The sequence below is a fragment of the Chiloscyllium plagiosum genome, chromosome 40 (genome assembly GCF_004010195.1).
Source record: "Chiloscyllium plagiosum isolate BGI_BamShark_2017 chromosome 40, ASM401019v2, whole genome shotgun sequence".
Lineage (NCBI taxonomy): Eukaryota > Metazoa > Chordata > Chondrichthyes > Orectolobiformes > Hemiscylliidae > Chiloscyllium > Chiloscyllium plagiosum.
In genome coordinates, this window is record NC_057749.1 from 14,557,786 (window position 1) to 14,585,452 (window position 27,667).

At 43.1% G+C, this 27,667-nt stretch overlaps 1 protein-coding gene across 1 annotated transcript; it reads right to left on the reverse strand.

Moving 5' to 3' along the window:
* On the reverse strand, positions 1–27,052 carry LOC122542548 (neuronal acetylcholine receptor subunit alpha-3-like). Its single transcript, XM_043680415.1, has 6 exons — positions 26,862–27,052; positions 26,212–26,351; positions 26,061–26,105; positions 13,676–13,785; positions 4,174–5,182; positions 1–338 (listed from the first exon to the last, which is right to left on the reverse strand). The coding sequence occupies exons 1-6, from the start codon at positions 26,920–26,922 to the stop codon at positions 210–212; spliced, it is 1,494 nt and encodes a 497-aa protein (XP_043536350.1). The 5' UTR covers positions 26,923–27,052; the 3' UTR covers positions 1–209.
* Between the last annotated feature and the right edge of the window lie 615 nt (positions 27,053–27,667).

The following is a 27,667-nucleotide window of genomic DNA, read 5'->3' on the forward strand; positions in this document are numbered from 1 at the left end:
CCCACGCAGACACGGGGAGAACGTGCAAACTCCACACAGTCAGTCGCCTGAGGCGGGAATTGAACCCAGGTCTCTAATGGTTGTATTTTCTTTCTAAGTGTGTTGTATAAGTCAGTTCTCTCTCCATGCACAACACTGTTCTGACAGGTTCTTTCACACAGTACTCAAGGGATGCTCTGTGTTTACAGCAATGTACCCATCCCTGACATTCACAACTCTGCTACATTCATCAGGGGCTGGAGGAAAGAGGTGGTTGTTCCCAGGATGCCAATCAGGATAAAGATCCAGAGGAAGATCCGGTCAATTACCATGGCAACATACTTCCAATCATCTTGTACCTGTAACAAGAGAAAAATCAAATTATTAGACTAACATTAAATCAATTAAAGTCCTTATTAAACACTCAAAGGGAAGAGACAGCACAGAAATGATTATAAAGTTCGTTCTCCACAGATCCTATCGAACACTTCCAGGGTACATTGCATGTTCAGCAATAAAGTAAGGCAACTCTTTAAACAAAGCAACATACTTCTGGAGATCTGAAATAAAAACAAAGTACAAAAGAAACTGAGCAGTTTAAGCAGCATCTGTAAATTGAGAAACAGATAATGATTAGAATTCAATATGGGACTTCAATTGCAACGTTTAAGAGGCATTTGGATGGGTATATGAATAGGAAGGGTTTTGAGGGATATGGGCCGGGTGCTGGCAGGTGGGACTAGATTGGGTTGGGATATCTGGTCGGCATGGACGAGTTGGACCGAAGGGTCTGTTTCTATGCTGTACATCTCTATGACTCTATAACCTCTTTAAACAATACCTGGCTAGGTAAAGCACTGATTTGATACAGAATAAAGCTCTGTCTACCACTCTCCACATCAATCACTGCTATTGCAGGTATAGCATGGAGTTAGCTAGAGAGTAAAGCTTTCTCTACATTGCCCCATTTTCTCTTCCTCAAGATAGTGGGTTCTACTAGATGGTCCTTGATACATTGCCCAAGATTCTTGGTGCCACCTTGCTCAGTTCTGGTTATGCACACAATCATATTCTGTTCCTGGGTGATATTCAAACACTAAAAGCAAAATACTTCAGATACTGGAAATCTGAATCACGCATAATGCTGGAGAAACTCAGCAGCTTTTGCAACAGAGATCCAGAGTTAACATTGCAAATCTGAACTGAAGTTGGACAGGATTAGATTAGATTACTTAGTGTGGAAACAGGCCCTTCGGCCCAACAAGTCCACACCGCCCCGCCGAAGCGCAACCCACCCATAACCCTACATTTACCCCTTACCTAACACTATGGGCAATTTAGCATGGCCAATTCACCTGACCTGCACATCTTTGGACTGTGGGAGGAAACCGGAGCACACGGAGGAAACCCACGCAGACACGATGTTGAGAAGGCATTTAGTATGCTTGCCTTCATTGCTCGGTATTTTGAGTACAGGAGTTGAGATGTCATGTTGAGGTTGTACAGGATGTTGGTGAGGCAAGTTTTTGTCGCTCTGCTATAGGGACCCATATTATTAAATTGGAGAGGAAAAGATTTATACAGATGTTACCAGGACTGGAGGGTTTGAGTTATGGGGAAAGGCTGGATAGGGTGGGACTCTTTTACTGGAATATAGGAGGTCGAGGGTTGATCTTATAGAGGTTTATAAAATCATGAGGGGCATAGATAAGGAGAACAAAGTAAGGGTCTTTTCTCTAGGGGAGGGGATTTCAAAACTATGGGTCATATTTTTAAGATTAGCAGAGAAAGTTTTAAAAAGGGCATGTGGGACAACTTTTTTTTTACACAGAGTAGATTGTGTGTGAAATGAACTGCCAGAGGAAGTGATGGATGCAGGTACAGTTACGTTGTTTAAAAGACAGGGAAAGTTTGGAGGGATACTGGCCAAATGCAGGCAAGTGGGACTAGTTTAGTTTGGGAACGTGGTCAGTATGAACTAGTTGGAGTGAAGGGTCTGTTTTCATGCGCTGTGAATCTGTGACACTATGGAGTTTTGAAGAAGTCATATTGGACTTGAGACCTTAACACTGTTTCTCACTCCACAGATGCTGCCTGAGCTGCTGAGTTTCTCCATTCTGTTTGTTTTGCACTACCCAACACTGTAATTTAGCAACAGAAAGCATGAATGATTGCCTCTGGCTGTTCTGAGTCCGGCTGCAGTGTTTTGTGTTGGTGCCATTGGCTGGCAGCAGACACCGCAAGGCACTGGAGCAGTATCACCAACGCGGCAAGTGCACCATCCTGCGAATTTGTCTGAGCACAAATCAGGAATTAAACCTGGTATATTCTGGTCTGTGTGGATCAGTGCCATGTCACAGCGTGCAGTGTGAAACAGGACAATTGAAGGATGCCTATTCATTAAAGAATTTCAGTAAACATTAATTAAACTGTTCTTTTAAAATCCCACCGAGAGCCCAGTCCAGCGTTGATTAAAAAAGAGGTGCAGACTGGAGGTGCAGTACCAGCCTTTGCCACCAGATGTCAACCTGTGCCACTGGAATAGGTGGATCTGGTTATTTGGGGAAGTTAGGAGGAAAGCAATCCTGCAACTATTTGACGAGACACTCATAATCACTGTTATAACACAGAAGGAGACCATTTGGCCCATTAAATTTATGGCTGGCTCTCTGTTGTGCAAGCCAGTCCCATTGCCTCATTTTCTCCTCTTGTGACCCTACAAGTTTATTTCCTTCCAGTTCCTTATTCATTTTCCTTCTGAAACCAGTTACTAATCAGTCTTCCAGATAACTTATAAAATGAAATATCAGTCGTGCACAACTTTATCTGGCACTAAATGCAGAGTGAAAAATTCTGCATATGTTTAAATGGAAATGCACCTGTAATTTTTGTCTCTCTTGTAGTTACATCTCTGTCCTTTCTCTCTGCTCTCTCACTTGCCTCCCCCTCACGTTTCTTCTCTTGCTCTCCCTTTTTTGAAAGTACACTTCTCCCTCCTGCTGCAAATAATTAAAATGAGTGGATTGGTGGATGGCGTAGTTTCAGATAAATGTCCAAAGATAAAGGGAGAACATTTAGATCACTCAGTAGACATGAAAGCAGAAGTTTTTCATGAGTTGATCAGTCTTTGAAGAAACCTTTGCTTCCATCATTCCTAAATTTGACGACATGATGAGAGAAGCAACAAACCAGAAAGTAACTTCTCAAGGATCTGGCCCATGAGACGAATAGTGGCAGCAGGTTTAAGGAATAGGGGATTCCTGGTCTGACATTTGATGACCTTCATAAGCTAAAGGAGTCTCCCTTTATGTCGGAGGAGCAGATTTGCTGTAAGCAAAGCTCTGCTGGGGCTGCCTGCTGATCTCAATTTGTCCTGTTTAATTCTTTCCATTGATGTTAAAGTAATGTGTCTGTTAACGATGCTGTAGTTTGGTAATAATATTTGATTAGGACCCCCAGGAGTTCTAAGCTCCCACAGAGACTCATGAGTTTGATAATGAGCTCAGCTTCTATTTATATTGCACATTGCTCAAATTTCCACAGAGATGTACTTTCAGTATCATTTAGCACAACGTATTTGGTTGACAATATCCCTACTTTTATGATCCAAAGTCCTTATTGCCTTGATATAAATGTAACAATATTTAAAATTGCAACTGCACATACTTAGTTAACTTTGAACATCTAATGGAAAATGACCACACTGACAAGGAAAATTGCTGTCTAGCATCTTGAACAGAAACCTGTAAATCATTATTGGACATAGGACATAATTGGAGTTTAATCTCTCCTTTTACCCACCCTATTACACACCTCCTGTTATCTTTATTTCTTCTCCCCACATGTTGCCTCAATTCTTGCTTCACAACCTGAATTTTCCCTGTTCTGATAAATGAAATTCCAACTCTTTCAGTCGCCAGAGATGCTGCCTGATCTCTGGAGTGTTTCCAGCATTTTATCTCAGATTTCCAGCGTCCACAGTACTTTGCTTTGTAATTACAAAGTGCTACTTTTACATTCAAATGTGAACATAAGAAATTCTAGCAGACGTATGGACACTGGGGAATGAGGGATGGCATTATGTCTGTTCGGCCCAATTCCATTATGTCCGACCCTCCAAGTCTGCTTCATTTGAAGAAACCCCTTTGTTTGTCTTGGTGTAAAAACAAAATGAATGCAACTACAGTTCCTCACCTCTTTAGACTCATTCTGCAGCTTCATGTTTTCTGCAATGTAGGTGATACTCGCAATTGCTTCTTGAACCTCAGGAGGCAGAGAGGAGATTGCGAGCAGACCATCAAGGGACTCTGTGCTGGAGCTTTGTGTTGAGCTGATGCCTATGTCCTGATTCTTCATCTTACAGAACCTGCAGTGAGCATAACGAGGGTCCTGGTAGCAGAATCCATCCACTGGACATTTGGATTTGGAGCCGCCGTTAACACTGGTGAGCTCAGCAGGGCTGCTGAGGAGCTTGGGCTTCTTCTGAACCTCTGAACCAGCCATCGGTCTCTTCATGAACATAATTCGTGGCAGCAGCTTTAAGAATATGGTTTTCACCCAGACCGGCATGGTATGGGTCGTGGGGGTTCTGTAATGGATGTTGAGCGCAAAGACAGTTATAACAATGGATAGAATCACAAAGATCATGGTGAAGAGCAGATATTCCCCGATTAGAGGGATCACCAGAGAGGTGGATGGTATGCTCTCGGTGATGACCAGAAGAAAAACAGTAAGGGACAGCAGCACTGAAATACTCAGAGTCACCTTCTCCCCACAGTCAGAGGGCAGGTAGAAAACCAAAATGGTCAGAAAAGAGATCATGAGGCAAGGGATGATAATGTTGACAGTGTAGAAGAGTGGCATTCGTCTTATGTAAATGGAATAGGTTATGTCTGGATAGATCTCTTCACAGCAATTGTACTTGATGGCATGTTTGAACCCTGGTGCAGCAATGATTTCCCATTCACCACTTTCCCAGAAGTCCTTCCTGTTGATCTCATTGCCAATCAGAGCCAAGTCGATTTTGGCCTGGTCATGGGTCCAGGAGCCGAACTTCATGCTGCAGTTCTGGTAGTCGAAGGGGAAGTAAGTCACATCCATCCTGCAGGAACTCTTGAATATGGCCGGTGGTATCCAGGTCACAGTGCCATCAAACTTCACCAAGACTTTGGTCTTTTCATCCACTTGGAAATCAGCAACCGCACTGTGGTCACAAACGTTAGAGAGCGAGAGAGAGAGAGAAAAAAATATCAATTATCAATGTTTTCTAACCCCCCCATACTGAATTTTGACTTTTTTCCTTTAATGGGATTTGGCCATTTATTGTCTTTGTATTGAGTGTCTCACTCAGCTATTTCAGAGGGCAGTTAGGAGTCTGATCACATTGCTGTGGGTCTGGAGTCACATGTAGACCAGACCGAATAAGGATAGCAGATTTCTTTTTCTGAAAAAGGGAATTTATGAATTGTTCTTTTTTTTTAAAAATGATAGTTATCATCATTTGAATTGGTTTTATGTTCAAGGTTTTGTTAGTTGCATTTCAATTCCACCAAATAACATGTTAGGGTTTGAACCCATATCACTGGGGTATTAGCCTGTGGTTTTGTAGCCTTGTGATTATTACCACTACACCACCGTATCTGTTTTTCATTTAGAAGTCACACGTTCTTAATTTGAAGAGATTATCTCAAATGGGGACTGAGGAGTGAGGTCTTTCAGTTAGACTACATAAGAATGATGGGCTGAATGGCCTACTGTATTGCAAAATGACATGGCTATAAATAGCCATGGTGGGCCACAGATGGGTTTTAACAGTCTGTGACTCACATAGAGTCATAGAGCTGCACAGCATGGAAACAGACCCTTAGGCCAAACTCGTTCATGCCGACCAGATATCCTAAACTGATTCCATCCCATTTACCAGCACTTGGCCCATATCCCTCTAAACCCCTCCTATTCATATACCCAGCCAGATGTCTTTTAAATGTTGCAATTGTACCAGCCTCCACCACTTTCTCTGGCAGCTCATTCCATACACGCACCACCCTCTGCGTGAAAACGTTGCCCCTTAGGTCCCTTTTATATCTCTCACCTCTCGCCCTCTAGTTTTGGACTCCTCTATTCCAGGGAAATCGCTTGTCTATTTATCCTATCCATGCCCCTCATAATGTTGTAAACCTCTATAAGGTCACCTCTCAGCCTCTGACGCTCCAGGGAAAATAGCCCCAGCATATTCAGCTTCTCCCTATAGCTCAACCACCCCCCAACCCTGGCAACATCCTTGTAAATCTTTTCTGAACCCTTTCAAGTTTCACAACATCCTATAGCAGAGAGACCAGAATTTAGCACAGTATTCCATAAATGGCCTAACCAATGTCCTGTACGGCTGCAACATGACCTCCCAACTCCTAAACTCAATGCACTGACCAATAAAGGCAAGCATACCAAATACCTTCACCATCCTATCTGGGATACCACCTCAAGGAGCTATGAACCTGTACTCCAAGGTCTCTTTGTTCGGTAACACTCTCCAGGGCTGTAACATTGAGCGTGTAATGTGAACATTCATCTCAAGGTGGTGCTTTGTTTAAATTCTCTCCAGCTATTCTTCCAGAAAGATGGTGAACTCACTCCAAAGAGCCCCTGTAACAACTTATCCACAAAACATTGACCATTTGACAGTTTAGTAACATATTTCAAGGATGACTTAGAATCATTTACCTACGGTAGTGCGACTCAGTTGATAGACACTTGAGCTAGTATGTTTTGGCTGAAGCCTCAATCTTAATTCAGAATAACACTTGCAACAGAGGGAGGGGCTGCAATATCATCAGTGCTTTGGATTAGGTATTCATGGGTCCTGCCGTTTGCTTTTATGGGTAGCGCAGCTAAATAGAGATTTCACGATGAAAGGATGAAATTTAAAAAGCTTAAAGTATATAGTGGTAATGATAAATTTGGACAAATGAAGCAAGGCCAGATTTACATTTAAGTATGTACCTTGCATGACCTCAGGAATCCCTGTAGTGTTTAATAGGTTATTGATCGATAGCAGGTTGTGTTGGCTTGTTCACTGACCTCAGTAATTGTGTGTTAGACTGTGGGTACAGTTCTAGAGTTAGAACAATGAAGAAGGGTCCCGGGACTTGAAACGTTCAACGCAATGCTGCTGGAGCTGCTGAGTAATTTCTGCAGTTTGTTTCTCCAGTAATTTCTGTTGCTTGTTTCAGATCTCCAGCATACACACAGTTCTTTTCTTTGTTTTTATAAAAGGAGAGATTAGGGATAAGGGGAACACTTTCAGGATGTCCATCTGTAACTGAAAGTGTGCCACAGGGATCACTGCTGGGGCCACAGTTATTTCACTGTGTAGTACTGACTTAGACAAAGAAAATAAATGTGTGAGCATACTGTAGCCAAGTTTGTGGATGGTACAAAGATACATGGGAAGGCAAGTGGTGAGGATGAGACAGAGGTAACCAAGGGATGTCAAAAGGTTGTGAATTGACAATAACCTGACAGAATATAATATGGGAAAACGGGAGATTATGAACTTTAGGAAGACGAATAGCAGAGCTGAACTTTGGTTTAAATAGAGAAGGATTGTGAAAATCTCAATGTGGAGTGATTTGGGAGTTCTTGTGTGTAAATCACAAAATGTTAAGCTAAAAGTGCAACAGATAATAGGGGAGGCAAATGCAATGTTGGCCTTTATTTCAAAGGAAATGGAATATAGAAAGAGGTAAGTCTTGCTAAAACTGTACAATACATGAGTTAGACTGCACCTAGAATCCTCTGCACAGATTTGGGCCTCTTATCTGAAGAAAGATACATTGACATTGGAGGCAGTCCGCAGAAGATTCACCAGGTTGATGAAGGCGATATTATTTTCTCAGAAGATTGTGAACCTGTGAAATTCTTTACCACAGCAGGCTATAGACGATGGGATGTTAGCTATATTCAAGGCTGAAATAGACAGATTTTTAATCAGCAAGGGAATTGAGGGTTATGCGGAAAACACAGGAAGGTGGAGTTGACCATTATCAAATCAGCTGTGATCTCATTGAATAGCAGAATGGGCTGAATGGCCTAATGATGAAGACAGCACAAGCAACAAGCCAAGGATGACACTTAACTATACAGGATACAGATTAGATCATTGTGCTTACAAATGGCCTTCCATTGCAAAAGAATGCCATAGAGAGCATGTAGTGTAGATTCATCGAGCTGGTCTTGGAATTGCAAATATTTTTAGGTAGACACTGAAATAGTGGAGGAAAAGCAGAGATCTAGTCTAGTGAATCAGGCAAACCAATTTTGTTTTGTTCAGATTGAGTCACAAGGAGTTAAATTAAAAGCGCTATTGAGAAAATGAATTTCAAGGTTAGGAGAAATGATATTGTTGGAATATGGAATGCATATCTAGAGGGAGTGGTGGAGGCAGAGAGTGTTAGGTCTTTAAAAAGACGACTGAATGAATGAATAGATAGAGCAGTGAAGATATCGGGCTAGTCAGGCTAGGGGGTTGTAGTTTGTGATTTTTTCTAGCAGAGGTCCTACATAAATATTTTTTAAATTCATTCACAGGATTGTAGATTGCTGCCTGGGTCAGCATTTATTCTATATCCCTAATTGCCCCATAGGGCAATTAAGAGTCAACCACATTGCTGTGGATTTGGAATCATATATAGGCCAGACCAAGTAAAGACAGCAATTTTCTTCCCTAAAGGACATTAGTGAACCAGATGAGTTTTTCCTGACAATCGATTCACGATTATCATTCAATTCTTAATTCCAAATGTTTGTTGAGTTCAAATTCCACCGTGGCAAAATTTGAACCCAGGTCCACAGGACATTACCTGGTTCTCTGGATTAAACGTCTAGTGATAATACCATTAGGCCATCACCTCTCTTCGTGGGTCTAAGTGGTCTCTTACCATTGTGTACCAGATTTTCATCTCAGCCTGTCTTTACAGGGGGAGCTTGAGTTATAACATTTTTCACATCGTCAGGACATCCCAAAACATCTTCCAGTCCAGTATCATCATTGTCATTTTGTAGGAGAGCACAGCAAGATCCCACACGTGAAGGGGCAGCATGATTGCTCAGTGGCTAGCACTGCTGTCTCACAGTGCCAGGGACGCGGGTTAGATTCCAGCTTTGGGCGTCTGTCTGTTGGAGTTTGCACATTCTCCTGGTGTTTGCGTGGGTTACCTCTGGGTGCTCCAGTTTCCTCCCACAGTCTAAAGATGTGCAGGATAATTGAATTGGCCATGGTAAATTGCCCATAGTGTTCAGGGATATGTAGGTTATATGCATTAGTCAGGGCTAAATGTAGAAGTTTGGGTGTGAGATACTCTTCGGAGGGTCAGTGTGGACTTGTTGGGCCAAAGGGCCTGTTTCCACACTGTAGGGATTCTATTGTATAAATGAGCAATCATTCTGTTACAGAAATGGAATCATCATTACTCTGGATATTTGATGAACTACTGCCCATTGAATGACTGCTGTAGGATTACTTTTATTCACTTAAAGAATGTAGTCAGGCTTCAATGTGTCATTTGAAAGGCAGCATCTCTGACAATGTGGTGTAATGGTAATGTTAATGGAATAATAAACCAGAGACGCTGGCTAATGATATTTTTAATCAGTGATTGTATGACACACTTCTGAAGTTGGTGGGACTTGAACCCAGCCCTCCTGGCCCAGAGGCCAGGACATATCACTGTGCCCCAAGAACACTAGACTCAGGCTAATGCCCTGGCTTCATGGATACAAATTTAAATCCAATTAATCCTGGAATTGAAAACTAAATGGTTACCTGCCCATTTGTTGTCACTAAAACTCATCTGTTACAGTAATGTCCATAAGGGAAGGAAATCTATCTTCCTTACCCAGACTGGCCTACAAGTGACTCCAGACCCACAACAATGTGGTTGACTCTTGTGGAGTTCCTCAGCTCAAGGTCATTTGGAAGTGGATAGCAAATGCTTGCCTTACTGGTGATGCTGCATCCCAGTGAAAGAAGGACAGAGTTCACTCTCGTGCCAGCCCAGATAATGGAGTTGATTGCTGTACCAGTTTCTTTGGTACAATTTACCCAAAATCAGCAAAACATTAGCAGAGTATCATGGAATTTTAAACACAAATTGTGTTCAATCAAAATTTATTTTCCAGAATCTGTTGGAGTAGTTTAAAAAGCTCCTAGTAGCCTTTAGTCATGGCCATATAGTTAAGAGAGTGAATTTGATTGCTGTTGGGCCTTCTGGTACAGCGAATGTTCCTGCCTCTGGGCCAAAAAGTCTGGGTTCAAGACCCACCTGTCGTGAAAGTGTGTTATAACATGTCCAAACAGGTCGATTAAAACAACTTAAAGGTTTCTACTTAGGTATTTTCTCCAAGTCAGTCTATTCAGAGATGTTATTACAGACAGGTTAGGTGAATTGGCCATGCTACATTGCCCGTAGTGTTAGGTGCAGAGGTAAATGTAGGGGAATGGGTCTGGGTGGGTTGCGCTTTGGTGGGTCGGTGTGGACTTGTTGGGCCGAAGGGCCTGTTTCCACACTGTAATTAATCTAAACAGCTGGAGCATGTAGGATTTGAATCCATTTCCTAGCCTCAAGCTAAGGAGGCTATCATTGTGCTTCACGAGCCCCCTCATGTTTAGTTAGAAACTAGCCCCAGACATCATACTAGTCAAACTCATTGGATGAATTAATCAGCTGTGCATGTTTCTGCTCATTTTTATGAACCTTCCAAGGGTTTTATAATTAGGTTGGGCTTCTTCTTAACTCAGCCGCATGAGGGAGATTTAAACAATCCTTGGATAAGCACATGGATGATGATGGGATAGTGTGGGGGGGAGGGCTTAGATTAGTTCACAGATCGGCGCAACATTGAGGGCCAAAGGGCCTGTTCTGCGCTGTATTGTTCTTAGGAAGGGTTTGGAGGGATATGGGCCAGGTGCTGGCAGGTGGGACTAGATTGGGTTGGGATATCTGGTCGGCATGGACGAGTTGGACCGAAGGGTCTGTTTCCGTGCTGTACATCTCTCTGACTCTATGACTCTATGTTCTAGCTCCATTTTGATCCAGCCAATCTCCCTATATCTCTGTCACCTTTGATGAGTTTCCATTGAGCTTTATGGGTTTTGCACATAAATGAATCAGTTGGTGAATATGGATGATTTACTGGTGATGGTTAATAGATGAGAAGCATAAGTGATTTGTGGTGGGTAATAATCATTCAGTTGTGTGCAAGAGCACTTTTTGATATATATTTTTTTCAAAATTGGTTCCTTTGAGTGGAATTTCGGTGCCCTGAAACACATCCAGAATGAATACTCATTTCCAACATCAAGCTTCATAGAATTGCAGAAGTGTTTCGGCACCAAGGAGGCCATTCAGCCCCTTCAGTCTGCGTCAACCAGTTATCTACTATCATCTAGTGCCAATCCGCTGCTTTTTGACTATATACTTGCACATTTTCTTTATCCAAATAATCATCCCATGGGGTCCAGAATTCCCTCCACCTCCATTGCCCACTTCTCACCACCCACCCCGTCCTCCTTGGATGCCCCATAACCAGCCCCACCTCCTCCTTGGGTGTCTTTTGCACCTTCACCTCTACTCATACAACCATTCCCTCCCCCCCAAACAAGGGTCCCCTCTAATTTTGTCTTGCCTTGCAGAAAAATAATTGTGTGCTGAGTCCCCAAAATCCACATTCTCCTCCCCGGATACACTGCCACTCTGTGAGCTTGAACTCGTAACGACACAGACTCAGAAGGAAGAATCTCACTAACTAACTGACAATTTCAAAGCAACTCACTTTTACTCTACATCTGCAAAACTGTCAGTATGCATGGTGAACTGTATTGCTTATTCGTGAAATGGGCACCCTGTCTCATTAAGTGCACGGCTCATGCAGAATAATTTATTGATTTTAATATGAATGAGTGTTCCTGTAAATTTCACATCGCTTCAGTCATACTTTGGCAGCATTTCTCCCTGCATTGATCTCAGCCAAATGAAAATGGACTGGTAGATTAGAAAAAGGAGGAGAATAGCCATCAGCCCAATGCAATGCAGCATTGGTAGAATCATCGCGAAACCACTACCTTGTCTGAAAGTAAGCCAGAAGCAAAACACTAGGAGCTCAGAAAAAAAAGTCCTTATTTTTAATTGCAGAATTAACCTTGTCCTATCAAACTAGTTCTACTTTCCATCCTTTGACAATATTTTGATTCTGCCCTTTGTACTGGGAGATCCAAGATTATTATAAATGTTTTCTAATAACAACTTGTCCGTGAATTCCATCAATCATCAGCAGTATATTCAATAAGGAGAGAGGTTCCTGCACGCAGAGTGGTGAGAATGTGGAATTCACCACCAGAGAATGGGCTGGAGATAAATAACTTGGGTCTTCTCAAGGGAAGCTAGTTGTATTCACGAGGGTAAAGGGAATAGACAGATATGGTCAGAAGACTGTGATTTAGTGCATACTGTTGAAGGAGATTTGTGTGGAGTACAAACAGCAGAATCGATTAGTTAGACCAGATGGCTCAATTCAGTCTAAGTTTTTCCAACTCGCTCTAGTTCCAAAGAATGGTCACATTGGACTCAAATCATTAACATTGTTTCTGTCTCCCAAAATGCTACCAGAGTCTTTTTTCGAGCACTTTCTGCTTTTATTTCAGATTTCCAGCATCTGCAATATTTTGTCTGTTTGGTGGACTTGAATCGATTCTGTTTATTTTACGTAATTGGTCCTACTCCATGAATCTGCCCAACTCTACATTACCAAAGGATGATAAATCTCTCCAAGTCTCGCTTGTATAACAGCCTGTGGTCTCTTGAATGCCTTGCTGTGTTGGTGCACCATGGAATTATTTGGCATGGGCAATTGTGAGACAGATGAGAGACTAAATATCCTTGTCAGTTACTTTACTTGATCCAGATTTCACATCAAGTTGTTTTGAGCTAAAGCAGGTTTGCCTCCTGATGATGCTGGATTTTGTTGGGGCATGGTTGCACGGACACTGAGAGGCCTAAGATATTTCAGCCCAACGTGTTTGTTTAGATCAATGGGCTGTTTAAATATGGGAAACATTACACTCCAGCCCAGGCCAATTTCACACCCAAATGTGGGGACCACTAAACAGCAAGAGCCCTGATATTTCTCTACAAGTGCCTAAGAGCAATTGCATCTGTCAAAAGTACATCTGAGAGCAACTAATACAGCCCTGATCTGGGCTCAAAATAAGCATCTTGTGGTGCAGTGGTAGTGTCCCCACCTGTAAGCAAGGAGACCCGAGTTCAAGTCTCACCTGCTGCAGAGGTGTGTCATAGCATCTCTGAACAGGTTGACATTGGGAAAATAGACTGGGCTCAAACGAGGGCTCTTGTGCAGTGGTAGTGTCCCTACCTCTGAACAAGAAGGCCCAGGTTTAAGTCTCACCTGCTCCAGAGGTATGTAATGACATCTCTGCACATGTTGATTGTAAATATATCTGGGAAATTAATTGGAAACTTTGCTGTCTGTTTATCTTGGCTCTATATTGAATACTGTGGCTTACTAATTAACCCATTTGAGAACTAGCCATGGAAATAATATAGCCTGTTGTGAACGGGGTCAAAGCTTACAGTTAAGCTGCGTCAGTAACTAGTTGATTTGACCTCACTTCTTTGTTACTTACTTGTTGTACAAGACAATGTCTGGTTTCCAGATTTTCTCAGAAGGAATGCGAATAGCCTTGACACCTCCATATTCAGCAGGATCCCACTTTAGCTTATAATCACTCCATATCTGAAGACGGCAGAAAGGACAAAAGGCACAGTATGACGTTATTGAGCACAAGATTACATTGTGACCTGTGGTATTAAAACAAGAAGTTATAGTTGTGTAGCACCTTTAACATAATGAAATATATCACAAAACACTTCACAGGGACATTATAAAGCAAAGTATGACATAAGCCACACAAGATGACATTATCGTGGTCAAAAAGGAAGGTTTTGATAACTTTCTTATAGGAGGAGATCAAGGCAAAGCTGTCAGGAGGAAATTCCAGAATTTGAATCTTAGGTAACTTAAGGTACATCCACTAACTAAATAATAGTTGGGATTGCATTAGAAACTAGAATTAGGGGAGTGCTGATAGCTCAGAGGCTTGTATCATATGCTCTCTCATTAATTTTTCTGATAACAGTTTCTCCCTATCTACTCTATCCAGCCCGCTCATCATTTTTAAAACTCTATCAGGTCTCCTCTTGGCCTCCTTCACTCCAAATATAACAGACCCAGCTCAGAATCTCTACAGTGCAGAAAGAGGCTATTCAGCCCCATCAAGTACACACTGACCTTCCAAAGAACATCCCACCTAGACAGAGCTGCCCGTTCTATCCCCATAACTCTGCATTTCCCATGGCTAATCTACCTAACCTGCTCATCCCCGGACACTATGGGGCAGTTTAGCATGGCCAATCCACACAGATAGAGGGAGAATGTGCAAACTCCACACACACAGTCACCCAAGGCTGGAATCAAGCCCGGGTCCGTGGCGGTGTGAGGCAGCAGCGGGGGATCTTCAATCTGTCCTCATAACTGAACCATTTGTATAAACCACTTCTGCACTCTCTCCAATACATTCATATCCTTCCTATAATGTGGAGCCCAAACCTGGACTCCAGCTGAAGTCTAATAAGTTCATGATGCTTGCTCTTGTACTTGAGATAAAGAGGGACAGGGCCAAACAGGGATTTGAAAACAAAGATAAGAATTATAAAATCAAGACGTGGCTTGACCAGAAGGCAACTTAGATCAGTGAGCACAGGGTTGATGGGGGAACAGGATTTGGAGTGAGCTAGGACAGGGACAGCAGAGTTTTGGATGACTTCAGCTTTACAAAGGGGAGAATGCAGGTGATCAAACAGAGTGGTGAAATTAATGTATGGAACAGTCTATTAAAGGATAATGCCCATTATTTTAGTGTATTAGTTGAATAGAGCTGAAAGGTTAATATATTTTTCCAAAAACCAATAGGTCTGTGAGGATATGGAGACAGCATGGACCATTGTTATGCCCCAATTGGACAGTGATCCATATTAGCTATATAACACATATCAGCAGGGTTTGAGGCTTGCTCTGATTTACATTTGCACAGAATTACAAGCACAGCAGGCAAAGAATTTTTGACCATAAATGAGTAGACCCATGGTCTTATGCACAAGTAGTCTAATTTAGAGTGGTGCTGGAAAAGCACAGCAGGTCAGGCAGCATCCGAGGAGCAGGAAAATCGACGTTTTGGGCAAAAGCCCTTCATCAGGACTAATTTCACAAGTAGTCTAATGTCTGATATTTAGCAGGTAACTGTTTATCTGTCTGTTTTAAGCCTGCAGTTCTAAATGGGACAATAAGAACATCAGAACAGGAGTATGCCATTCAGCCCATTGAGCTGTTTCCATCATTCAATTAGATCATGACTGATCATCTACCACAAGACTACATTATCTCCATACTCCATGATTCTATTGGTCTCCAAAACTTAATTTCTGTCTTGGAGATCCTCAATGACTAAGAATCCACAGCCCTCTGGGATAGAGAATTCCAAAGATTCACCACCATCTGATTAAAGAAATTCCTTCTTGGTCTTAAGCCGCATATCCCTTATTCTGAGACTGTGCCCCCAGCTATTGACCAACTGCAACCACGCCCAGATTCCGCAATCTCTTCTCAAAGGAAAATTCTCCCATCTCAGGGATTAGCCTGATGAAACTCTTTTGCAGTACTTCTGTTTGGAAATTGCTATAGTTACTTACAAGGCTGTTACAGACATTTTTAATCAATGTGTTATAATGGACGACTGGAGCAGCTGAGACATGAACCCAAGCCTCCTGGCCTAGAGGTAAGGACACTATCACCACATCACAAGAGACTATTGTAAGTTTGCTAAAATCAGGCTCTAGATGACATGTACTGGTTTCCTTTGATTCTAAGATTCTTTGACATTAGTATCAAACTGCGCCTTCTGGTCCCTGTCATTGGGCTGCATTACAGACTGTATGCGAGGTGGGTTTGATGCTAAGTTTTTCTGTGACAGCAAAATTGTGCAATGCATAATTTTGTTGTTCAGATGAACCCATCCTTTTTCACCAAGTCTACTATAAAGTTAACAGGACCAGGTCAGTTTAATTGTTTGGTACATTGTGCAAGGTGAGGGTCAGTTAGAGTTGAATTGTATTTCAGACCAAACCTAAGGTAAGATTTCAAGCATTCTTTCCTTTTTCTTTTTGAATATGAATCCTCAGGTAAAGATATGGCCATTATGATTCCTGTGTCAGGTAAATATCATCTCTCAATGAAGCGAAGTCTCAAAATATTCCAGATAATAAAACAATCTGACTTAATAACAGTTTGTCTGTTGGGATAAATTCAGGCTAGATTTCAAAGTGTTTCTTCAAACAGTGCTTATTTTCACATTATATATAATGATCTACAGGAGACACCTCTGTCATCAGCTGAAAACAAAACACTGCGGATACTGGAAATCTGACACAAACACTGGAGAATGCTGGAGAAACTCAGCAGGTCTGCAGGATCTGTGCAGACAGAAACAGAGTTAAAATTTCGAGTCCAATATGACTCAATGTTCTGAGGAACCTGCTGAATTTCTCCAGCGTTTTCTGTTTTTACTCCTGTCCCAAATATTTGCAGATTTTCCCTCACATGACTTCAGAAGCCAGTGTTACACAACAGCATAACTCAGAGGCTGGTCTGTATATTCCTTAAGCACTATCTCTACACTTCGTTTCTATTTTTCACAACTAATTTTCTGTAATAAAGTTGCTTTAGGTAAAACTGTCTTTAATTTAATGTGATAGAGATGGAAATCAAATGTTGCACAAGCATGGTCAATGCATGTGGGAGATATTAAACACTGTAAAATAGCCAGCTTTTCAATGTCCATAAGACCATAAGAAATAGGAACGGGAGTAGTCCATTCTGTCACAGAAAAGTTTAGCATCAGACCCACCTAAAGCAAAGCCTCACACCTAGCATACAGTCTGTAATGCAGCCCAATGACAGGGACCGGAAGGCACAGTTTCATACTAATGTCAAAGAATCTTAGAATCAAAGGAAGCCATTCAGTAGGATCTCGACTGAGCCAACATTTCTCATGTCCACTTTCCTGCCGTTTCCCCTTAACCCTTGATTCCCCAACTGATCAAGATCTATCTATCTCAGCTTTAAGTATACACAAGGTCTCTGACCACACAACTCTTTGGCAAGGAATTTCAAAGATTCACACCTCTATGAGAGAAGAAATTACTCCTCATCTCGGTCTTAAATTTGTGCCCCTTTATTCTGAGACTGTGCCGTCTGGTTCTAGACTCTGCCATGAGGAGAAACATACTCTCAGCATCTACCCTGTCGAGCCCTTTAACGATCCTGTATGCCCCAATGAGATCATCTCATTCTTCTAAATTTCAGTAACTAGCACCCCCCAATATGTTTAACCTTTGGTCATAAGACAATCCCTCCATGCCAGGGATCACCCTTCTCTAAACTGCCCCCGATGCAATAATGGCTTTCTTTAAATAAGGGAACCAAAACTGTGCACGCTAGTCCAAATGTGGTTTCCCCAGCACCTTGTACAGTTGCAATAAGACTTCCCTCTCTCAAACTCCAACACCATTTAGATAACAATTGGCGTATTTCATAATCCTATGTATTAGGTCTCCTTGTTGGAATATCATGCACTTTTGAAGTCTAGTCACTATTATAATATGAAAAACACAGCAGCATATTACCTCTCAGTCCCCAACAGGCAGCAATATAATGATGGCTGGATAATATACCTTTTTTTTAAGAAACAAAACTTTGATTGACACCTAAATATTAGCCAGGACCCTGGGGAAAACACTCCTGCTGTTGTGAAATAGTGCCACGAGATTGCTTATAGCTGATGGCAGACAGGGATTCAGATTTTAGAAATTAAAATTTCATCAGAATCAACCAACTCAGATAGAAGAGCATCACTCCAGTACTGCAGTGGAGTTTGTATTTAAGCCTCTGAAATGTCTTGAACTCCCAACTTCCTGACTGCGCTCTGAGTAATGACTTTGCTAGTAATATTACACTGTGAGGAACTAGCCTTTTCTGAGTGAATCTCTGATGGTTCACAGTAAATGAAAAAATACGACCCTGTCTTGCCTAAGTTTGTAATAAAAATGGATAATGCTGGATATGCTCAGCAGGTTTAGCACTATCTGTGGAAAAAGATTTAAATGCGTCAACTCAATAACCTTTCATCAGAGCAATGCGTTACTGTTCCAGAGGTACAGATTCACCAGTGTTTGTTGCAGAGTATATTTGTTATGTAAGGAAGCATTATTGACACCTGGAATTGCTATGAAATGGCTTGTTTGTGGTTGAGTAGCTTTGAATGATGTTATTATCACTTTGAATTGGAAATGTAAGTTAATTAATTATTTAAACATCACCAATAAATATAACCGCAGCGCACAAAATGAGCAGCCTCTAGTTCGATGGAAAATCAATGTTATCTTATCTAGTGTAAGGTGAAATTAATGAAATCCTGCCTGAGTCAGGAACAGATTTACAACATTCTTGTGGAGGCTGCTGCCTTAGCTTTGTTTCCCAAAATTCTGTCCTACCCAGAAATATTGTATTCCTGCTGGGTTAAGTCTTGCAATGGTTCCAAAAGCTCCCTAATGCATCCAATTTAACGTAATTTCTTTTGAACATTGTTTTATTTTTAGGGTCTGTTTCTGCAAATTACATTGGTATTTCTGGTTGAATGTCATGGCCTCTCCCACCCCTGTCAATATCTGCCCCCACTCCCAATTGTCCTGCCAGCATTGCATCCTCTCCCCAACTTTACCTCCTACTGTTCCCATGCTTCTCATCTAGCCTTGCTCCCCTCTCGTGTTGTTTCCCTCTGCCCTTTCCCCAGCTTCGCCTTCCTCTCTCTGTCCTTACTTTAGACCATTTCCTTCATCTTGGAAGCCACACTGTTCTCCTGAGTGTGGTTTTGGGTTTGCACTGAAGGCCACAACACAGTGGCAGAAGTTGATAGGTGCAGGGACTGAGAAGCTCCCTCGACTGACCAACCAGTGCCACTAGAAAGAATCTGGTCAATCTAAAAATGCAGTCCACAATATACCTTTTTAAAAATGTAAATGTTGTATGTTGCACTTATTTTATATTTGGTGGTATATTTTAGTTTGCAAGTTATTTCTGCTATTTAACACTACTGAACATACATGATACAATGGCAAGAAAATGTCTGAAGGAACCTAACTCCAGCTAACTCCAACTCTAGATGTCACGAAGGTTGGTGGAGTTGTGGATAGTGTGGAGAGCTGTTGTAAGCTGCAACGGGGCATTGACAGGATGCAGAACTGGGCTGACAAGTGGCAGATGGCACTCAACCTGGAAAAGTATGAAGTCATTCACTTTGGAAGGTCAAATTTGAATACAAAAAACAGGGTTGAAGGGAGAATTCTTGGCAGTGTGGAGGAACAGAGGGTTTTGGAATCCATGTCCATAGATCCCTCAAAGTTGCCAGCCAGGTTGATTGGGTTGTGAAGAAGGCGCATGGTGTGTTGGTTTTCATTAGCAGGGGTATTGAGTTTAAGAGCCACGAGGTTATGCTGCAGCACTCTAGAGTCCTGGTTAGATCGCACTTGGAATATTGTGTTCAGTTCAGCTCACCTCAATATAGGAAAGATGTGAAAGCTTTAGAGAGGGTGCAGAGGAGAATTACCAGGATGCTGCCTGGACTGGAGCATGTCTTATGAAGAAAGCTTGAGGGAGCTAAGGCTTTTCTTATTGGAGCGAAAAAGGATGAGAGGTGACTTGATAGAGGTGTACAAGATGTTGAGTGGATAGATAGAGACTTTTTTCCAGGGCAGAAATGTCTATCACGAGGGGACATAATTTTAAGGTAATTCAAGGAAGGTTTAGGGGAGATGTCAGAAGTCAGTTCTTTACACAGAGAGTGGTGGGTGTGTGGAATGCACTGCTTGCAGCGGTAGTAGAGTCAGATACATTAGGGACATTTAGGCGACTTTTGGATAGGCACATGAAATTTAGTACAATGAAGGGTATGTAAGTTAGTGTGATCTTACAGTAGAGTAAAAGACCGACACAACATCCAGGGCCAAATGGCCTGTACTATGCTGTACTGTTCTATGTTCTATATTTAGCATTTATTACATAGAACATCGAACATAACAGTGCAGTACAGGCCCTTCGTCTCTCGATGTTGCGCCGAACTGTGAAACCAATCTGAAGCCCATCTAACCTACACTATTCCATTCTCGTCCATATGCCTATCCAATGACCATTTAAATGCCCTTAAAGTTGGCGAGTCTACTACTGTTGCAGGCAGTGCGTTCCACACCCCTTCTGTTCTCTGAGTAAAGAAATTACCTCTGATATTTGTCCTTTATCTATCACCCTCCATTTAAGACTATGCCCCCTCATGCTAACCATCACTATACAAGGAAAAGGTCTCTCACTGTCCATCCTATCTAACCCTCTGATTATCTTATATGTCTTAATTAAGTCACCTCTCAATCTTCTTCTCTCCAACGAAAATAGTATCAAGTCCCTCAGCCTTTCCTCATAAGACCTTCCCTCCATACCAGGCAACATCCTAGTAAGTCTCCTCTGCACCCTTTCCAAAGCTTCCACATCCTTCTTATAATGTGGTGTCCAGAACTGTACACAATATTCCAAGTGTGGCCACACCAGAGTTTTGTACAGCTGCAGCATGGCCTCAAGGTTCTGAAATTCAATCCCTCTACCAATAAAAGCTAACACACCGTATGCCTTCTTAACAAACCTATGAATCTGGGTGGCAACTTTCAGAGATCTATGTACATGGACACCAAGATCTCTCTGCTCATCTCCACTACCAGGAATCTTACCATTGGCCCAGTACTCTTTATTCCTGTTATTCTTTCCAAAGTGAATCACCTCACACACTTTTTCACATTAAACTCCATTTGCCACCTCTCAGTCCAGCTCTGCAGCTTATCTATATTTCCCTGTAACCTACAATATCCTTCTGCACTATCTGACCTTAGTTCATCTGCATATGTACTAACCCATCCTTCTACACCCTCATCCAGGTCATTTATAAAAATGACAAACAGAAGTGACTCCAAAACAAATCCTTGCGGTACACCACTAGTAACTGAACTCCAGGATGAATATTTCCCATCAACCACCACCTTCTGTCTTTTTCAGCTCACTAATTATTGATCCAAACCACTAAGTCACCCTCAATCCCATACCTCCATACTTTGTGCATTAGCCTACCGTGGGGAACCTTATCAAACGCCTTACTGAAATCCATATACATCACATCAACCACCTACCCTCAACCACCTGTTTGGTCACCTTCCCAAAGAACTCAAGAAGGTTTGTGAGGCACGAACTACCCTTCACGAAACTGTGTTGACTATCCCTAATGAACTTATTCCTTTCTAGATTATTATAAATCCTATCTCTTACAACATTTTCCAACGCCTTATCCACACCCAAAGTAAGGCTCACTGGTCTATAATTACCAGGGTTGTCTCTACTCCCCTTCTTGAACAAGGGAACAACATTTGCTTTCCTCCAGTCTTCTGGCACTATTCCTGTCGACAGTGATGACATTAAGGTCAAAGCCAAAGGCTTGGCAATCTCCTCCCTGGCTTCCCAGAGAATCCTAGGATAAATCCCATCCAGCCCAGGGGACTTAGCTATTTTCACACTTTCCAGAATTGCTAACACCTCCTCCTTGTGAACCTCCATCCCATCTGGTTTAGTAGCCTGCACCTCAGTATTCTCCTTGCCAATATTGTCTTTTTCTAGTGTGAATACTGACGAAAAATATTCATTTAGCGCTTGCCCTATCTCCTCTGACTCCACGCACAACTTCCCACTACTGTGGATTCCTATGAGAAACCGTAGTCGTCTCATTCAAAGTAGTCATTTCCAGGAACAGAGTCTTAATTTTCTTCTACATGTACATCAAATGCCCATCCTTCACATGTAAGTAGATCTTGTTTTTAATGATTTGTTTATGGGTACTGGTATCAGAAGAATGGCCTCCTTTCCCACTCACTGCTTCCCTGATAATGCTGTGGTGAATCCACCTCTGTGAGCTGTTATGGTGGTGCTATCTAAGTGGTGTTAGGTGGGGAATTCAGGAGTATTAACCCGGTAGACATGGTGGATCAGGAAATATAGTCAGTTCAGAGGGGAGCCGGGACGTTTTAGTGCTCAATAAAGTTTTTGTTTAATCTCTCAAGGAATGTGCCACTGGCTGAGCCAGCATTTATTGCCCATTCCTAGTTCCTCATGAGAAGGTAGTGAGCTACCATCTTGAACCACTGCAGTCCATGTGCTGTAGGTTGAACCACAAATGCCCTTAGAGAGGGAAATTCCAGGATTTTTACCCAGCGATAGTCCATCGTTTGGTGGTTTTCTGCACTGTGTCATGTAAATGGTACATACTGCTGCTACTGAGTGTCGGAGGTGGAGTGAGCAGATGTTGAAGATGGTGTATGGGGTACTTTTAAGGTGAGAAGGGAAAGGTTCAAAAGTGTGACTTGGGCAACTTGTTCACACAGAGGGTGGTGTGGGTATGGAATGAGCTGCCAGACGAAGTGGTAGAGGCTGGTACAATTAACATTTAAAAGGCATTTGGACAGATGCAAGAATAAATGCATGCAAATGGGACTTGTTCAGTCCAGAAAACCTGTTCAGCATGGATGAGTTGGGCCGAAGGGCCTGTTTCCATGCTGTGTGTCTCTACTGATCTAGGAACAGTGATATTGGAGATGTGCAATTTACTCACCACCTTTCAGCTTAAGTTTGGACATTACCCAAGTCTTGCTACACTTGGACATGGACTGCTTCAGCATCTGACATGTTGTGAATGGTGCTGAATATTGTGCAATCATTGTCAAACATCCGCACTCTGATCTTATACTGGAGGGAAGGTCATTGATGAAGAAGCTGAAGATGGCTAGGTTGGGACAGTACCTAAGGGAACTCTTGTAGAGATGTCCTGGAGCTTAGATGACTGACCTCCAACAACCATAACCATCTTTCTTTGTGTCAAGCATGACGTCAACATCTGATATTGACTGATTCCAGTTCTGCAAGGGTTACTTGATGCTATGCTCAGTCAGATGCAGCCTTGATGTCAAAGGCTGTTACTCGCACCTGACCTCTGGAATGTAGCTCTTTGTCCAGATTTGAACCAAGGCTGTAATGAGGTTTAGGAACTGATGGAACCCAAAGTGAGCATCAGTGAGCAGGTTATGCAAGTGGGTGCTGCTTGGATAGCATTGTTGATGACATTTCCCATCACTTTATTGATGATTGAGGGAAGACAGTAATTGGGGTGGTAATTGACCAATTTGGATATGTCCTGCCTTTTGTGTACACGACAACTTTCCACATTGTCATGAAGATGTCAACATTGTAGCTGTACTGGAACAGCTTGCCTTGGGGAGCAGCAAGTTCTGGATGTAGGTCTTCAGTCCTATTCTTGGAATGTTGCAAAATCCATAGCCCTTGTACACTCCAGTGCCTCTAACTGTTGATATCATGTAGATTAGTCAAATTTGCTGAAGATGATGCAGTTAAAGTCACTGTCAGATCAGCTTTGATGTGATTGAATGGTGGAGCAAACCCAAATGGCCTCTTCCTGTTCCTATCTCGACCACATGAGCCTCTCAGTGGTAGAGGTAATTGGATTTAGAAGATGCTGTCAAATACATCACAATCAATCTCCATTGTGAAAAAGAGCATATCAAGTTTGGGCTATAAGGAGAGGCTGAATAGGCTGGGGCTTTGTCCCCTGGAGCATCAGAGGTTGAGATTATAAACCTTATAGAGGTTTATAAAATCATGAGGGATATGGATAGGTCTTCTTCCTCGGAATGTGGACCGAGGGGGTTCCGAAACTAGAGGGCATAGGTTTAGGGTGAGAGGGGAAAGATTTGAAAAGGACCTGAGTGGTAACATTTTCATGCAGGAGGTTGTGCATAATAGAACAAGCTGCCAGAAGAAGTGGTGGAGGCTGGTAGAATTATGACATTTAAAAGGCATCTGGATGGGTATATGAATAGGAAGGGTTTAGAGGGATATGAGTCAAATGTTGGCAAATGGTACTAGCTGGTTGGTATAGACAAGTTGGACCAAAGGGTCTGTTTCCACACTGTATGACTCCAAACATGAGTTTTGTTTCCCTCTCCACGGATGTTGCTAGACCTGCTGAGTTCCTCCAGCATTTTCTGTTTTTATTTCAATACTTTACTTTTATTAGATTCTATCTCATCTCCTCTTCCACGTTCTCCCTAATATTCTTTCCCTTCTGTGCTTTTCTCTCACGTTGGCTGGGCATGGGTACAATGACTTTGCCGATTTTACTTGGTTGCAAATACAAACTTCATTCAGTCTATACGACACTTGTTAGATCTCAGCTGGAGTTTATGTACTGCTGTAAGTGCCACGTTACAGCAAAGGTGTAAATGCATTAGAGACAGTGCAGAAGTGATTTCCAAGCATGGTCCCAGGAATGTGAAACTTCAGTTATGAGGATAGATTGAAAAGGTAGGGACTGTTCTCCTTGGATAGAGAGCAGCTAAGAGATTTGATAAGGTTTCTAAAATCATGAGCAGGCTGCATACTGTAGGGAGAAGCTATTCCTCCTAGTAAAAGGAAAAAGAACGAGAGGGCATAGTTTAAAGTGATGCGCAAATGAAACAAGGGTAATGAGAGAAAAAGCTATTTCACCCAGCAAGTCATTAAGGTCTGGAATGGAATGCACTGCCTGGAAATGTGGAAGAGGTAGGTTCAATTGAGGCATTCAAGAGGGCATTGTTAATTACCTAGATAGATAATTTATGGGGAGGCAATGGTCTAGTGATAGATGATTAATCCATGCACCCAAGTAATGTTCTGGGGACCGAGGTTCAAATCTCACCATGGCAGATGATGGAATTTGAATTCAATAACAATCTGGAATTACGAGTATAATGATGACCATAAACTGTTAATGATTGTTGTGAAAACCCAGCTGGTTCACTAATGTTCTTTAGGGAGGGAAATCTGTCATCCTTACCTGGCCTGGCCCACATATCACTCCAGACCCTCAACAGTGTGGTTAATTCTCAACTACCCACTGGGCAACAAATGCTGGTCTAGCCAGCAACACCCACATCCCATGAATGAATTTTTAAAAAGGTAGGAATGGTCAGATGTGAGGAGAAGGTACTAGGTGCAGGCACGATGGGAAGAATGGCCTCTTTGGCAAAGTAACAATTCTGTGATTCTCCAGTGATGTGTAGTACACCAGGCCCTGCACATGTGGCAGGCTGTGGGACCCCCTCCCCCACACATGGAAGGCTGTGGTACCCCTCCCTCACACGTGGAAGGCTGTGGTACCCCTCCCTCACACGTGGAAGGCTGTGGTACCCCTCCCGGTACCCCTCCCTCACACGTGGAAGGCTGTGGTACCCCTCCCTCACACATGGAAGGCTGTGGTACTCCTCCTCCACATGTAGAAGGCTGTGGTACCCCTCCCGCACACATGTGGAAGGCTGTGGTACCCCTCCCCCACATGTGGAAGGTTGGGGGACCACTCCCCCACATGGAAAGCTGTGGTACTCCTCCCTCACATGTGGAAGGCTGTGGTACCCCTCCCCCACACGTGGAAGGCTGTGGTACCCCTCCCCCACATGGAAGGCTGTGGTGCCTCTCCCTCACACGTGGAAGGCTGTGGTGCCCCTCCCTCACACGTGGAAGGCTGTGGGATCCCCTCCCCCACATTTGAAAGGGCATGGGACCAAAATCCCACCCCACTCCCCACCCCCCCATATGTGGTACCAGATGCCAGTGTTGGCCCAACTGTGATAATGCAAGCGACCAACCCAATACTGAGCAGGACCCCCAGAGCTCCTGGAAAACAATCAGGTCACCACAGCAGCCTGGCCTCTTTGGCCCGGGCGCAAATCAGTCCTGTCTGGAATAAACGATAGGACACTCACATGCTTCAGCCACAAGTTGGTCTCCATAATTTGATTGATCTCGTCCTGTGGAGGGAAAGAATGAGTTGTTACAGGGTTAAATGGGACTGCACAGCCAGACAAGTCAGCACACAGCCTGGGGCCAGGCAGTAAGGAGAGCACTATACTGTACCACTTTGATCAGCTGGGACAGAGACACCTCGAACTGCACTACCACTGGCCTGGACACATTCTCCACCGGCCTAATGTACCGACTGTAATTAGCGAATAGCTTGCCAAGTAGCTTCCTCTCTCCTTCAGTGGACAGGGCAGCTTGTTTTTACAGAAGAAATCAACAGGGTTGTTGGGGGGGGGGGGGGGGGTTGGGGGGAAGATGGTGGTAGTTGGGGGGTGGACAGAGGGAGAGGGAGGAGGAGATGATGGGTGTAGGGAGAGAGAGAGAAAACACCTTCTATTACTTTGACAAGTCTTCAGATTTCCAACAGTATGCACTGCTCCACTCTCCCACCCACCCTCCCATCCAAACTCCTTTGTTTACTGTGACAGAGCAGATAAAACGTTTTTTAAAAAAAAACATTTCACTTAAAAAAAAAACAAGTGGGCTGAGAAATAAACAGAAGTTGAAACTAGAAGTGACTGGAGCTGACCGGATGATGATGTCCGCCCAATTTTGCAAACCCCACTTGCAAGGAGGGTTTGTAATTCACCAGATACAAACTGATGATGCTCAGGGAATAAGGACTGGCACATGAAGCCAGCCTGATGTGGCTACACTATCCTCCTCCCACCCCACCCTCACCCAGCAGCATTTGCTAAGCTTACCTCCAAGAAACAGAAGGAAGACACAGCCGGCCAGTGGCCGAGTGCCGACTCTGAGACCCATTGAACCGAGCGGGTGGGCTGGGAGTGAGCTGAAAGGATAGCGGCTGGAACGGGCAGAGCGCAGCCAAGTGGCTCTCCAGCAGCGACTGAATCAGCAGACGGAGCTGAGAGTCTCAAGGGGAAAATGCTGAGAGAGACTCAACCCCGCCAGGCTCGTCTCACACGCAAGTCAAGGCTCTTGCCTCTATCCCAGACACACAGCTCCTTCCTGAATTCCACTCGCTCCCTCTTTCTCACACTCACACCACAGGAACTCTCACACTTTCACATACTCCTCTCACAGTCACACTCACTTCCACACTCATTTTCACACAAACTCAATCCATAAACTTTCACACACACACACTCTCTTCACACACTCACTCCACACACTTTCGCACGCACACACTTTCACACACTCTCTCACACTCTCTTCACACACTCACTCCACACACTTTCGCGTGCGCACACACTTTCACACACTCTCACACTCTCTTCACACGCACTCCACACACTTTCACGCGCACACACACTTTCACACTCTCTTCGCACACTCTCTTCACGCACTCACTCCACACACTTTCGCACACACACACACTTTCACACACTCTCTCACACTCACTTTGACACTCTCACACTTACTTTGACATACGCCCCTCACACTTTCACATAATCCCTCACTCACTTTCAACCTCTCGCACTCACTTTCACATACTGTCACACTCACTTCACACACTCTCTCACACTTACTTTGACATACCCCCTCA

Excerpts from the sequence above, each read along its gene's own strand:
- LOC122542548 (XM_043680415.1), bottom strand. The coding sequence starts at position 26,922 with ATGGGTCTCAGAGTCGGCACTCGGCCACTGGCCGGCTGTGTCTTCCTT. Across the intron at positions 26,352-26,861 it reads CTTCCTTCTGTTTCTTGGAG|CTGCCCTGTCCACTGAAGGA; the intron begins GTAAGCTTAGCA and ends TGTAAAAACAAG. Across the intron at positions 13,786-26,060 it reads CCAACTTGTGGCTGAAGCAT|ATATGGAGTGATTATAAGCT; the intron begins GTGAGTGTCCTA and ends TGCCGTCTTCAG.